Here is a 14006-nt window from a genome sequence, read left to right on the forward strand (position 1 = left end):
CTCACCACCAGTATCCAGTTCAGCATCGGCAGCATCCAATTCAACATCACTACCATCCATTTCAACATCACCTGTTTCAGCATCCCCTGTATCTGCAGTAACATCCTCAGTAGCAGCAGCTCCTATGGTAATATCATCTTTGTCACTTTCATTTAGTAAAGCCACTGATTTCCATCCTCTACAGTAATTTTTCACCTTCTCTCTCGCTTCCAGAACTTCTTCATCATCCTCTGAAGAATTATCTTCAGGGAGTAATTCTTCATTTTCTGAATCACTGCTACCATCACTACTAGCATTGAGAAAAAATTCTTCATGCGCTGAAATTTGCTTTTTCCTTCTAATAGCTCTGGTTTTTTTCACCATTTCAATCCCTATACAACAAAATCAATTGAAAATCAAAACCCAGAATCAACAAAAAATTGAAATCCCCGAAATCCCTAAAATTAGGGTTCATATTTTTCGATTTTGAATGGGTCTCCCTCATTAAGTGAAATCTAAGCAAGAACAAGCATGGAAAGATAGCTTAAAAGAAGATATCATTCAAACCCATCATCATATTTCAAAGCAAGATCGAAATTCGAAACACAAAAGTGAGAGATGAGAGAAGAATCATACCTGGAAAAGTGAGAGTTGAGACCTTTGCAACTGGTTGACCGAAGAAGAACGAAGAAGAAGCAAGAAGAACGAAGAACGAAGAACGAAGAAGAGGAATGGCGCAATCTGTGTTTCTAGGGTTCTTGTACGAAGAAGAGGAATGGTGCACTCTTTGTTTCTTATTTTGTAAAAAAGGTTTAATTTTACACCTATTTTTTATTTTTATTTAACCTAAAGCCATGTCAACTAATTATATCCATGTCAACACATTTTATGCCATGTCAGCATGTTTTAACGGAAAATGGGACAGAAGGGCTAACGTGGTCCACTGTCCAAAATAGGAGGGCTTCTTTGACACAAAAATAAGTACAAGGGCTTAGTTGACCCATTTTTGAAAGTACAGATGCCAAATCGTTACTTCTCCCAACATTTTTTTATTGGCTGCCTTTCTTTCCGATAAAGAAAAACCTAAAAGGATAGCCGGCGGAGCGAAAGTCGAGAGAGGTTGGCGTTGTTCCGCACTTCCGTGACAAAATTAAAATAAGACTAAAAAAGAAATTTGGAATAATAAGCAGCTTCATTCGGTACAAGATGTGTGGTGGACTCCACCAAAAGCAGATGCCAACAAATGGGTTCCATTATTAGTCATACATACACAAACATTCTTAAGTGTATATGTTTAGATGGTATGTCACATGGGATTTGACATGACAATTTTTTAAATTTCAAAAAAATTAAAACCTAGATTAATAGTGTGTTTGGATGAAGGAATTTGGGGAGAAGGAAAGAGAAGGGAATGGAAGGAAATTTTCCCTCTAATTCTTTCCAAATCGCTCCCTTTAATGACATCTTATCCCAATCCTCTTCAAATCTCTCTCCTTAATTTTTTTTAAACTACTTAATTTTTTTTTAAACAAATGACATCACTTATGAGAAATGGGCCTAATGATCACCAACCTCGCACCTGGGCTCTGATTTTTTAAGTTAGTGCCATCAATGAAAAGCATAGCCAGGAGAGAATTGGAGGTGCAGATTCCCTTCACGCTATGACAGGTAATAATTTCACCGACTCATGTAGAGATGGGTGAGTAAGTAGATGCTGTCAAAATACTCAAAAATCGATCTATAATATTATATGTATTTATTCTTGGGCATGCTAAGCAAATACGTCGTATTTTATAAGCTATGGCACATTTATTAATTTATACAACTAATAGATAATTATATATCATAAAAGTCGGTTGTAATGGTTTATCCGACACAACACAACACCCAACCCACAGACTAATGATTATGGATATTTTTCAATGTCCGTTGGTTTTAGCTGATAATATTTATGGGTTTAGGGAAGCAGTAATAAAAGGAGATCCTAGATGTGGTATGCCTCCGAGGTATCTTGAGGCCAGTGTTTATGGGAATGAGAACCCATTTACGGTTGTCCCTCCATCGACACAAATAGTTTGTCCAGTCATGTAAGATGCTGCAGGTAGACATAGGAATGCAACTAAAGAAGAGACTTCTTCGGGCTCTCCAGCACGACCCATTGGAGTTCGAGAGATAACAGCCTCCTCTAGTTTTTTATCATCAAGTAACTGCAGGTGTCAAAGAAAGAGAACCAACTTTATCTTCAGCGAGGGAAATTATACTCGTCGATTCAAGCTTTAATCTTATAAGAAACATACAACTACGTAAGAGAAGATGCATTATCTAAATTCCAAATCTACGACAAACAATAACGAATCATAAATGGATTAACCAAATGAAATGCGACTATTTGAAGTAACAAATCCAATGAAAACATGAAGAAAACAGATTTTATCCGTCAAGAAACCGTTAGTGATTCCAAAAATGTAATAATATATACTGGCCTTAAGCAACACATAAGCATAACATTTATGCAGACAAAAAGAAAGGTATCCATTGCTCTCTATTTTCAACTGCGGGCAATCAATACTGAAAATTAAGATTAGATTGAACACTTTTATCCTCCACTGCTTCAGTCCATTTATTACTCAATAAAATTTACTAAAGTAGCATAGCATTCATAAAGAAGAGAGGATTTTACAGTTTTGACGAGCTCTGTACGAATGAACCAGGGTGCAACAGCGTTAACTCTTATATTGTCCTTCGCCCACTCACATGCCAAATTCTTTGTAAGTTGGTTCACTGCTCCTGCAAGTAGATTAAAATCATCAGACAACAGACTCCATGGGCACCACTCAATTATTAATAAAAATCCAAGAAAAATAGAGCTAATTTATGAGGAAATCACCTTTAGTTGCAGAATATATGGATCCAGATCCAGAAACATATACAGCTAATACACCAGCAACAGAAGATATAAAAACAATGTTTGCTCTTCCTGAACATTTGAGAAGAGGATGTGTAAGTTGGCACATGTGATAAGCGGATTCAACATTGGTGCTCATCATAGATGAGAAATCATCTGCTGTGAGCTCTACCGTTGACTTCCATATCACCCTCGCAACATTGTTTATCTAGAACCCAAAAATCATGTACGAAATCCTCAAAAAGGTTAGTTTAGCTCCAAATTATAAAGAAAGAAAAGGCTCGCATTTGGTACACCATGACCCTCCTCATCGCAAGAAAAATAAACACAATCTCCTCATTGCAAGAAAAATAAACACAATAGGAAGAAAATACAGAAGAGGATAAAACCCACAATAATATTTTGAATTTACAGTACAAAGTACCAAACAAATATTATTGAAACGTACCAGGATGTTAAGTTTTCCATTGAACAAAGATGAAACTTTGGTGACTAGAGTTTCTCGTTGGGTTCGAGATGTTAAATCACAGACTGAACCAGTGACTCGACAACCCTTGCTCTCCCATTCTCGTAAGCATTTTTCAAGCTCTGCTTCATTTCGAGAACATGTATGCACGCTTGCGCCCAGTCCTGCCAATTCCTCCACTATTGCAAAACTGGAGATAGTTTATAGACAGTCACACAAAATCAGATGGCAATTATTATGCTGAAAACGGAAATAGAAAATTGGTAGAGAAGAAAGAATCAAAACCCGATTCCTTTTGTTCCACCGGTGACTAGAGCAGTCATTCCGCGAAGAGACCATCTTGTGTCCTCCATATTTCCAGCCATTTCTAGCTTTCCCCAATTGTGTGCCTCTGAAACCCTAACAAATGATTCAAACGATACCATCAGTTGAACTCTTAACACATCTTTAACGACGACGAATTGACAGGTGCACAATTATTTTGAAAAGTATACGAAGAATAATTTTTTGATACAAAAGAATGATTTCTCACCAATTGCACAAGTCTTTCGCAATCGCGTATATGATCAATCCCGCTTAACCTACTACAGGTGCAGTGATAAGAACCTTTGGCTTTTGTCAAGGTTGATAAAGAGCCAGTTTGGCAAGCAATATTGAACAATAATATATTGCCTTCCAACAATTTTCAACAATATTATTGTCTTTCTCTTATTGTTCCAATTTGAACAATATTGGACATGACCCAAATACCCTCAGTTTTAAGCGTTATCTCATTTAGGTCAACACATATGATTCGTGTAGTTGAAGTTCGTACGCGTGATTAGTTAATTAATTAAATTATTAAATAATATTTAATAAATTTTTATTTTGTTCATTACTCCCTCCGTTGCATTTCTGTAGTCCGATAATTATTTACACACAGATTAAGAAAGTATGGTTAATTTAGTTTAAAGTTCGTTCTTTTCTTAATATACCCTCATTAAATGTGATACACTTTTCAAACCATCTTTAATGCTATTTGCAAGATTTAAGGTAATTAGAAAATTGTGGTGAGAAAAAAGTGTATTAAATGAGGGTATAATAGTAAAACAACGACTTAATTTAAAGCAAGTGGACTATTATTTGGGACTTCCAAAAATAGTATAATAGACTATAGAAATGGGACGGAGGGAGTAGTTAATTAATTAAATTAAATTAATAATATTTAATATTATTTGTTATGTTCATTAGTTAATTAATTAAATTATTTAATTAAAATTAAATACAAATCTTTAATTATTATGTTTTATTATTAAAATGTATATTACCCCTACACATAATTTACACAACAATTTGAACAGCAAATATGCTACCAGTAAAAGTACAACAAAACACCTATAAACATTTCAGCAACCATATATGCTACTGTCAAAATTGTTTACCAAACGAATCCAAAGTCTTTTTCATTGTCAATCTGTTAATCGTAATTAGTGGAGTTGTAATGTTTTAATAACTGTCAGTTTACATGTTTGGGCTTGGGTTATGTCACGTGTATTGGGTTTTTGTTACGAAATAGGTTGTGGGCCTATGTGTTGAGGCGGATATTTACCTTGGGCTTTGTATATTGATAAATTTTATTTACATACCACAAAAACACTATCTTTACACAATTTTTTTTTAATTTTTTATTATTTACATAAATATCTCTATATACAATGACATATTAACCCTTATCAAAATTGCAATTGCCATGTTAAAGTAGATTTATTGCAAAAGAGTTTTGTGCCCTAGAAACCTAATTTATGACTGACTGGAAAACTGCATAATTGTGTTTTGTATTCCTTTTTTTGTGCGACCTGCTTCTTCTTTATTTTTCATTCTTTTTATTCTCGGTATTGGATTCTAATACAAGAGAATTATGCAATTTCACTCGTTCACTCGGTTCCATGATGTTATTGTGTTAAACCTCTTTCAAACTTAACCTAACGATGGTAAAAGAAAGGTTTACAGAGGAAGAAGACAAAGAAGACACATAGAGAAGAAATCATCTTCATTTCATATCATTCATTCACCAGACTAGTTGTTACAAAGTTGAACTACTTCTTGTAACAACAGGGAGAACCGACTCAACTAACGGACGTTAGCTCCGAAACTCATATTCTGTTAAGTTTAACAGAATACTTAACAGTTGGGTAAACAAACATTTATTTACATATAGGTTCCTATCATATTGTACACACCTCAAAGACAACTCTTTCTATTTTCTAGAGATCTCTTCTTCATTCATTGAACTGTTGGAAAACTTGCCTAATGCAAAGGAGAAATTACTTCCCATCATGAGAACATGTAGTTGACACTTGACATACAAGCTCTAACCCACCTCTTGGTTGGACATGGACTTCGATTCTGTTGTGTAGAATTAGTAGGAGCAAACGTCTGGATATGATGAAATCGGTAAGGGAGGAGAGATTGAATTGTGGGTTAAATGTGTGTGTAAACTTAACACTAATAGTTCTAATATTGTTAAAATAAGGGTAATTTGATCTTTTCATTATAATTTTGTATAAAAAGGGTAATAGGGAAATTGAGAGATGTTGGAGGCCATAAGATTCCTTTCTCCAGTTCAAAATTTTAAGAAAACTATGAAGACAAGTAATAAACAATGGTGATAATTGCAACCTAATCAAATAATGTCTGTTTGATTATAAAATTATTTAGTGGCAGGCCGGCAGGTTTTGATGTCCTTGAACCAACAAATCCTCGACAACAATTGTTTTAACTTATCTGAAAAATGTTCAATTGTTTATAGCTGGATAGTTCATCAATAACGAAGTTTTAGAGAAAAAAAAAATCGTTGGTTTAAATAATTAAGTTAGGAGTTTGAATCTCCGATCACATGTGCGTGGAAGGTAGCAAGTTCTAACACACACCAATGCGATTTGACGTTATTTACACACTTCGGCTCAGGCTGTGCTGCTTTCGATGGATTCCCAATCACTAAAATAATAATAATAATAATAATGAAGTTTCAGCCATTTCTGGAAGATTGAAGGGACAAACATTTCTTAAATTCTTTCTTTTTAAGGTCCCTCCTTCAACGCAAACAGTCTGTCCTGTTATGTATGATATGTAGCTGTAGGCATACCGCATACGTAAGAATGCCACTAACAAAGCCATCTCCTTTGGCACAAATTTTAGAAAGAGTTACAGAAGAAATGGTTGGACCTTTTTATTTGGATTTTTAGAACCAAGAGATCTATAAATCGGAATCTCAATACATATGAGATATAAATGGTTTAATGAGAGTAAAAATTTCGAGGAATATTTTATTTATGAGCTGAAGAATCATTTTATTTTTAGGAGTCTTCGATCTGTTACTATTGCGTATTAAATAATATTCGATTAATTGCCTTTATTCACCAAAAAGATTTGTCTAAATTTCACAAATTAATATGTAATCTAATACTTTTTTCTGAAAAATTTCCCCTCCCCCACCATTTCTCTCCTCCTTTCCCATCTTCTCCCAGCTTCCCTCCTCTCCACTGCCTACTCCTCCACTACCTCTCTTTTCCCCCTTTTTCTCTCGCCCATCTCTTCTCCTCCTCCCATTGGTATGATAACCTAGATTTGTTTAATTTTGTTAAGTTTATGTTTTGTGTTGAATAAGGATTTTGCAGAGTTTCTCTTCTCCAAATTTCGATCTCCTTCATCTGTCACGGATCTTGGATCGTTGGCGTTTCTGGTGTGCTCAGGCTACATATATTCAGATTTTTAGTGACGAGATTTTCAAATTTGAGAGAGAGTTCAATCTCTTTTGTTGAAGGGGAAGTCAAGATCCTTGCTGTAGATCTAAGTTGCAATCTGTGTGTACATTTTCTGTTTTAGTTTTTGTTACCCGGGTAGACTGGTTGAGTCGAACTCGTTCGACAATTGTCCGGCGGTGTCAAGGTTGATAAAGTCTTTTTCATTGTCAATCTATTAATCGTAATTAGTGGAGTTGTAATGTTTTAGTAATTGTCAGTTTACATGTTTGGGCTTGGGTTATGTCACGTGTACTGGGTTTTTGTTACGAAATGGGTTGTGTGCCTATGTGTTGAGGCGGTTATTCACCTTGGGCTTTGTATATTGGGAAATTTTATCTACACACCATAAAAACACTTTACATCGTTTTTTAATTTTTTTATAGTTTACATAAATATCCGTATATACAATGACATATTAACCATTATCATAATTGCAATTGCCATGCTAAAGTAGATTTACTGCAAAAGAGTTTTGTGCCCTAGAAACCTAATTTATGACTGAATGGAAAACTGCATAATTGTGTTTTGTGTTCCTTTTTTTTTGTGCGACCCGCTTCTTCTTCATTTTTCATTCTTTTTATTCTCGGTATCGGATTCTACTACAAGAGAATTATGCAATTTCACTCGTTCACTCAGTTCCATGATGTTATTGTACACACCTCAAAGACAACTCTTTCTATTTTCTTGAGATCTCTTCTTCATTCATTGAACTGTTGGAAAACTTGCCTAATGCAGTGGAGAAATTACTTCCTATCATGAGAACATGTAGTTGACACTTGACATACAAGCTCTAACACACTTCTTGGTCGGACATGGACTTCGATTTTGTTGTGTAGAATTAGTAGGAGCAAACGTTTGGATGTGATGAAATCGGTAAGGGAGGGGAGATTGAATTGTGGGTTAAATGTGTGTGTAAACTTAACACTAATATTTCTAATATTGTATAAAACAAGGGTAATTTGGTTTTTTCACTATAATTTTGTGTGTAGACATATAATTTTTTGGTGTAAACTTATCATGTTCAAAAAATGATGTAAAGATAGTGTTTTTGTAGTGTGTAGATAAAATTTTCTTCTGGGTCTTATCTTGTAAAGTCAGTTTTGAGAAATTAATGAAGTCGTTCTTCTTTGTTCTTCCTCTACGAATTCCCTTTGCTCTATCTTTCCAATTGCAGTAGGTTTAGGTCGAAGGAGCCCAAGCCTATCATTTTGGTATCGGAGCAGTTCCCTACCTGTGATTGTCTTACTTCCCTACCTGTGCATGCCTCGCAAGACCACAAGAGTCGCCATGGATAATCATCTTTTTACTTCGGAAGCCAGTATTGAGAAATTTGCTTTGGCATTGGAGAGTTTTCAGAAATTCTAGACTTTTGTACACAATGAGTTTGAAAAATTGCCGGTTTTGATAGAAACGCAGATTGAAGCTAAGATACATGCGGAAAAAGAAATGAGAAAAGCTGATCTCCCAATTCAAGGTCCGGTTCCACCTGTTGTACTCGAAGAAGATTTTCATCCAGAGTTGGGAAATAATCGAAATTTGCGACGAGTTGAACAGCAAGATCTATGCCATTATTTACCCGGGCAACCAGTGAGGAGTGCTTGGCAGAAATTAAAGTTTTCACATTTCAATGACGGAGATGACCCGCTGGTTTGGATATATCGAGCAGAACAATACTTTGCCTATTTTGAAACTTCTGATAATCAAAAGGTAGTCATCGTATCCTTTAATTTTGGAGGGAGAAGTTCTACAGTGGTTTCGTTGGGTTGATTGTCTCCAAACAACTTCGGTTTGGGAGGAATTTACAAGAATTTTTGTTCGTGAATTTGGGCCATCAGAATTCGAGGATAGATCGGAGTCTTTATTCACATTGAAGCAAATGGGAAGTCTGAAGGATTACATTACTGAGTTCAGGCGTTTGGCAACTAGAACAATTGGGCTCAGTCCTACTCAGTTAAAAAGTTGTTTTTTGAGTGGATTGAAGGAATAGCTCAGGCATGATGTAAAACTCCTTAAACCTAATACTGTTTATGATGCAATTGCCCTTGTTGTGCAAATTGATTCTAAATTGAACCTTTTGAGAGCAAAGCCTGTTATTAAGACTTTTCCTGCTACTGTTTTTGTCCCTGCTGCTAATAAGAATCTTGCTATTGTGCCTGCTGCTAATAAACCTGTAGCATTCACTACTCAAAAGAATTTGGAACCTACTAGAAAGATAACTCCAGAGGAATTTCAGGACAAGAGGTCTAAGGGGACTTTGCTTCTATTGTGATGAAAAGTATATTAGAGGTCACCAATGTGCAAGAAAACAGTTGTTGTTATTGGAGGTGGATTTGGAAGAGGAATATGATAATTCAATTAATGAGAATAATTCTGAGGTTGTAGCTGTAGACTGCCAACAGTTGGAATTAGCTGATTGCCATCGAATGGAATTAAGTTCAACAACTTATTATGGTATAGCCTCTATTCCTTCTCTAAAGAGTATGAAGGTTAAAGGATGGATTAAAAATCAAACTGTGATTGTTTTAGTGGATTCAGGTAGTACTCATAACTTCATTAGTTCCAAATTCATCAAACATTTGGGTAGTTACTGGGAAAACACTTTTGAATTTGAAGTAATGATTGTTGATGGGCGTACAGTGAAGAGCATGGGGTGCTGTAAGTCTATTCCATTAACTATGGGACAGTATAGTCATTTGGCAAGCTTGTATGTGTTGCCATTAGGAGGCTGTGATATTATATTACACTACAAGAAACTGTTAATTTTGTCATGGAAATTAGTGATGGATTTCATTCCGTCACTGATATTTTTTGTTAGTGACGGAATTAGTGACGGTGTTATTAATGATCAATTTAGGACGAATTTAGTGATGGAAATTTTTGTCACTAAAATATTTCATCACTAATTCCGTGACAAATTTTAGCGTGAAATCCCGTCAAACTTAGTGATGGATTAGTGACATAATTTAGTGATGGTAGCGTAATTTTATGGGATTTCAAGGAATTGACAATGGAATTTGCAGTTGATGGTAAAACTTTTCAGTTAAAGGGTGTGAATTACAATAAACCATTTGTTGAGGAAGTTTCTATACAGCAGATTGTGAAGGTTTTACATGATACTAGTATTGGAATGTTGCTTTATTCTCAGGAAGTAGGAGAGGTTAAGCAAGAAAACTTTGCTTTGTCTTCAGATCAACTAGTGGAGTTAGATGCATTATTAGCTAAATATGATTCTATATTTCAATCTCCATCTACTCTTCCACCAATAAGGAAATATGATCATAAGATACCATTACTACCAAGTTCAAACCCACCAAGCAAAAGGCCTTATCATTATGGTCCAATGCAAAAAACTGAAATAGAAAAAGCAATGAAGGAGTTATTGCAGGCAGGTTTCATTAGGGATAGCCATAGTTCCTTTTCTTCTCCTGTGTTACTAGTTAAAAAGAAAGAGGGAACTTGGAGAATGTGTATGGATTATAGAGAGTTAAATCAATTGACAATTCAGGATAAATATCCAATCCCATTGATTGATGATTGATTGGATGAGCTCCATGGATCTAGGTATTTTTCAAACTTAGATTTGAGGTCTGGCTATCACCAAATTAGAATGAGTGATGAGGATATTGAAAAAATTGCTTTTAGGACTCATAAGGGATATTATCAGTTTTTGCTAATGCCTTTTGGTCTTACTAATGCTCCTGCTACTTTTTAGTGTTTGATGAATGATATTTTATTATTTTTAAGCCCTTATTGAGGAAATCAGTTTTGGTGTTTTTAGATGACATTTTAGTATACAGTGAGTCTTGGACAATGCATTTGGAGGATTTAAGGAGAACTTTTGATATTTTACTGAAGAATAGTTTACTGGTTGAAAGACAGAAATGTGCATTTGGTCAAACCAGAGTAGAGTACTTAGGTCATGTGGTTTCTGCTGATGTTGTGGCTGCTGATCCTGCCAAGATTAAAGTTGTTATAGATTGACCAATACCCAAAAATGTGAAGGGGATTTTTAGGTTTAACTGGTTATTATAGAAAATTTGTTCCTAGTCATGGAAAAATTTGCCAACCTTTGTATCAATTGACAAAGAAAAATGGGTTTGTTTGGACTAATGATGCTACTGTTGCTTTTGAAAAACTCAAAGAAGTGATGACTTCTTCTCAAGTGTTAGCACTACCAGACTTTAACATTCCATTCATAGTAGAGTGTGATGCTTTTGGCAATGGTATAGGTACTGTGCTACAATAGAAGGGTAAGCCTGTTGCTTTTTCTAGTAAGTCATTTGGCCCTAGAAGCAAGGCTTTATCTACATATGAGAAGGAACTTATTGTAATTGTCTCTGCTGTAAAAAAGTGGCAGCATTATCTGCAGGGGAGGCACTTTATAATTAAGATAGATCATTGCAGCCTAAAATACTTCCTTAATCAGAAGGTTAACACTACTTTCCAGCAGAAGTGGGTGTCAAAGCTTTTAGGATTTGATTATGAAATCCATTAAAAAAAGGAGTTGACAACATAGTAGTTGATGCTTTATCAAGGGTTCTTGAAGATTGTAATACAAGGAGTGAATTGTTGGCTATTTCTTACCCTTACTTTGGGTGGTTAGACAATCTCTGGAGGGAGTTGGAGAAAGATGATTGGATTTTGGCTAAATTGCAAGAGTTGAAGGATTCTGTAGCCAATGGAGTTTCATCTATGTATAGCTTTGACAATGGTTTTCTTAAATATAATAATAGGATTGTTCTGAGTTCTGATTCACCATGGAAGTCAAAATTATTCCATAAATTTTATGCAACACCAACTGCTGGACATCCTGGGGTATTAAAGACCTATCATAGATTGAAAAAGGTATTCTATTGGATAGGTATGAAAAAGGAGATTAAGCTGTTAGTAGCGAAATGTACAGTATGCCAACAAAGTAAATATGAGACAGTGTCACCTCCTGGTCTATTACAACCCTTACCAATTCCTATAAGAGGTTGGATGGATATCAGCATGGATTTTATCACTTCTCTACCTAATTGCAAGGGTAAATAAGTGATTATAGTGGTGGTAGATAGACTTTCTAAGTACAATCATTTTATACCTCTTGCTCATCCTTATTCAGCTAGTATTGTGGCCCAGTTATTCATTGAGAATATCTTCAAACTTCATGGCATGCTAGCCTCTATTGTTAGTGATAGAGATCCTGTTTTTATTAGTGAGTTCTGGATTGAATTCTTTAAGATACAAGGATCCAAATTATGCATGTCTTCTGGATACCATCCTTAATCAGATGGACAAACTGAAGTAGTAAATAGGTGTCTAGAAACATACCTCAGATGTTTTGCCAGCATGCAGCCAAAGAAGTGGTTAAACTGGCTGGTTTAGGCTGAGTGGTCTTACCACACTGCTTACCACACTGCAGCTCAAGCTATACCTTTTGAGTTGGTCTATGGTTATCCACCACCAACTGTTAGTTCATATGAGTTGGGTTCTGCAAAACTGGATGTCTTAGAGAAAGCTCTGGTTGAGAGAGATGAGATGTTGGCTTTATCGAAGCCCACACTGCAGCTCAAGCTATACCTTTTGAGTTGGTCTATGGTTATCCACCACCAACTGTTAGTTCATATGAGTTGGGTTCTGCAAAACTGGATGTCTTAGAGAAAGCTCTGGTTGAGAGATGAGATGTTGGCTTTATTGAAGCATAACCTACTGCTTGCTCAAGAAAGAATGAAACAACAATCTGACAAGCATAGGTCTGAATGGGTTTTCAATATTGGAGATTTGGTGTATATAAAGTTGATCCCTTACCAATACCCATCACTTACTGGCCATTCATTTCATAAACTTCTTCCCAAGTACTATGGTCCTTATGAAGTACTTGAGAAAATTGGAAAAACTGCTTATAGATTAAAACTTCCTCCCAGTTCAAAAATTCATCCAGTATTCCATGTGAGTAACTTGAAAAAGCGTTTGGGACCTTCTATCACTCCTTTTGACATCTTACCAGAAGTATCAGACGGGATTAATTCAACAAATTCCTAAAGCTATCTTACAGAGGAGGGTTTACAGAAAAGGTAATGTAGCAGGAACATAGTTGCTGGTACAATGGCAATATCATTCTGAAGAAAAAGCCACTTGGGAGGATTATGAAGAGTTCACTCAAAAATTTCCTACATTCAAACTGTGAAGTTGTTTACTACGAAGATGTTGCTAACTGATTTTATTGCACTTGCAGAGTTTCTTGTCTGTAGTACAGTTTGTAGGTGCAAGATCTATTTCCTTGTGGACAAGGATTATTTGAAGAGAGGTGAAGTTGATAAGAACCTTTGGCCTTTGTCAAGGTTGATAAAGTCTTTTTCATTGTCAATCTGTTAATCGTAATTAGTGGAGTTGTAACTGTTCTAGTAATTGTCAGTTTACCTGTTTGGGCTTGGGTTATGTCACGTGTATTGGGTTTCTATTACAAAATGAGTTGTGGGCCTATGTGTTGAGGCGGTTATTCACCTTGGACTTTGTATATTAGCCTTGGGTCTCATCTCGTAAAGTCAGTTTTGAGAAATTAATGAAGTTGTTCCTCTTTGTTCTTCCTCTACGAATTCCCTTTGCTCTGTCTTTCCAATTGCAGTAGGTTTAGGTTGAAGGAGCCTATCATGCAACAGCCCAACTAGTTATTCAAGAGGTGACGGGAGAATAATGATTTGCCTTGGATAATGAGATAATCATCGCGGCAGTGATTCAAAACCCTCAGCCGACTCAGCTGTCAGAGATTCGTCCTCGTCCGGGTCTGGGTATTGAAATGGGTGGATAAAAAACCGACAAAATCCGCTACTCAGCAATTGGACTTAGCCCACTATGGAATCAAATGGGCCGGCATCAGTGTGATGGGTCACAG

General features: G+C 35.8%; 1 protein-coding gene across 2 annotated transcripts; it reads right to left on the reverse strand.

Annotated features, from left to right (window-relative positions):
- Positions 1-1790: 1790 nt before the first annotated feature.
- LOC120015286 (tropinone reductase homolog At5g06060-like) lies at positions 1791-3919 on the reverse strand. Of its 2 annotated transcripts, XM_038867645.1 has the most exons (6): positions 3883-3919; positions 3636-3749; positions 3333-3540; positions 2867-3092; positions 2660-2766; positions 1796-2186 (listed from the first exon to the last, which is right to left on the reverse strand). In XM_038867645.1, the coding sequence occupies exons 2-6, from the start codon at positions 3713-3715 to the stop codon at positions 2004-2006; spliced, it is 804 nt and encodes a 267-aa protein (XP_038723573.1). In that variant the 5' UTR covers positions 3716-3749; positions 3883-3919; the 3' UTR covers positions 1796-2003. The 2 variants fall into 2 exon arrangements, with proteins under 2 accessions (XP_038723580.1, XP_038723573.1); XM_038867652.1 differs by lacking the exon at positions 3883-3919 and having other exon boundaries at positions 1791-2186; positions 3333-3544; positions 3635-3689.
- Between the last annotated feature and the right edge of the window lie 10087 nt (positions 3920-14006).

This window comes from Tripterygium wilfordii, chromosome 2, assembly GCF_013401445.1.
Source record: "Tripterygium wilfordii isolate XIE 37 chromosome 2, ASM1340144v1, whole genome shotgun sequence".
Classification (NCBI taxonomy): domain Eukaryota; kingdom Viridiplantae; phylum Streptophyta; class Magnoliopsida; order Celastrales; family Celastraceae; genus Tripterygium; species Tripterygium wilfordii.

Excerpts from the sequence above, each read along its gene's own strand:
- LOC120015286 (XM_038867645.1), bottom strand. The coding sequence starts at position 3,715 with ATGGCTGGAAATATGGAGGACACAAGATGGTCTCTTCGCGGAATGACT. Across the intron at positions 3,093-3,332 it reads ATGGAAAACTTAACATCCTG|ATAAACAATGTTGCGAGGGT; the intron begins GTACGTTTCAAT and ends TTTGGGTTCTAG. Across the intron at positions 2,767-2,866 it reads CATATATTCTGCAACTAAAG|GAGCAGTGAACCAACTTACA; the intron begins GTGATTTCCTCA and ends ATCTACTTGCAG.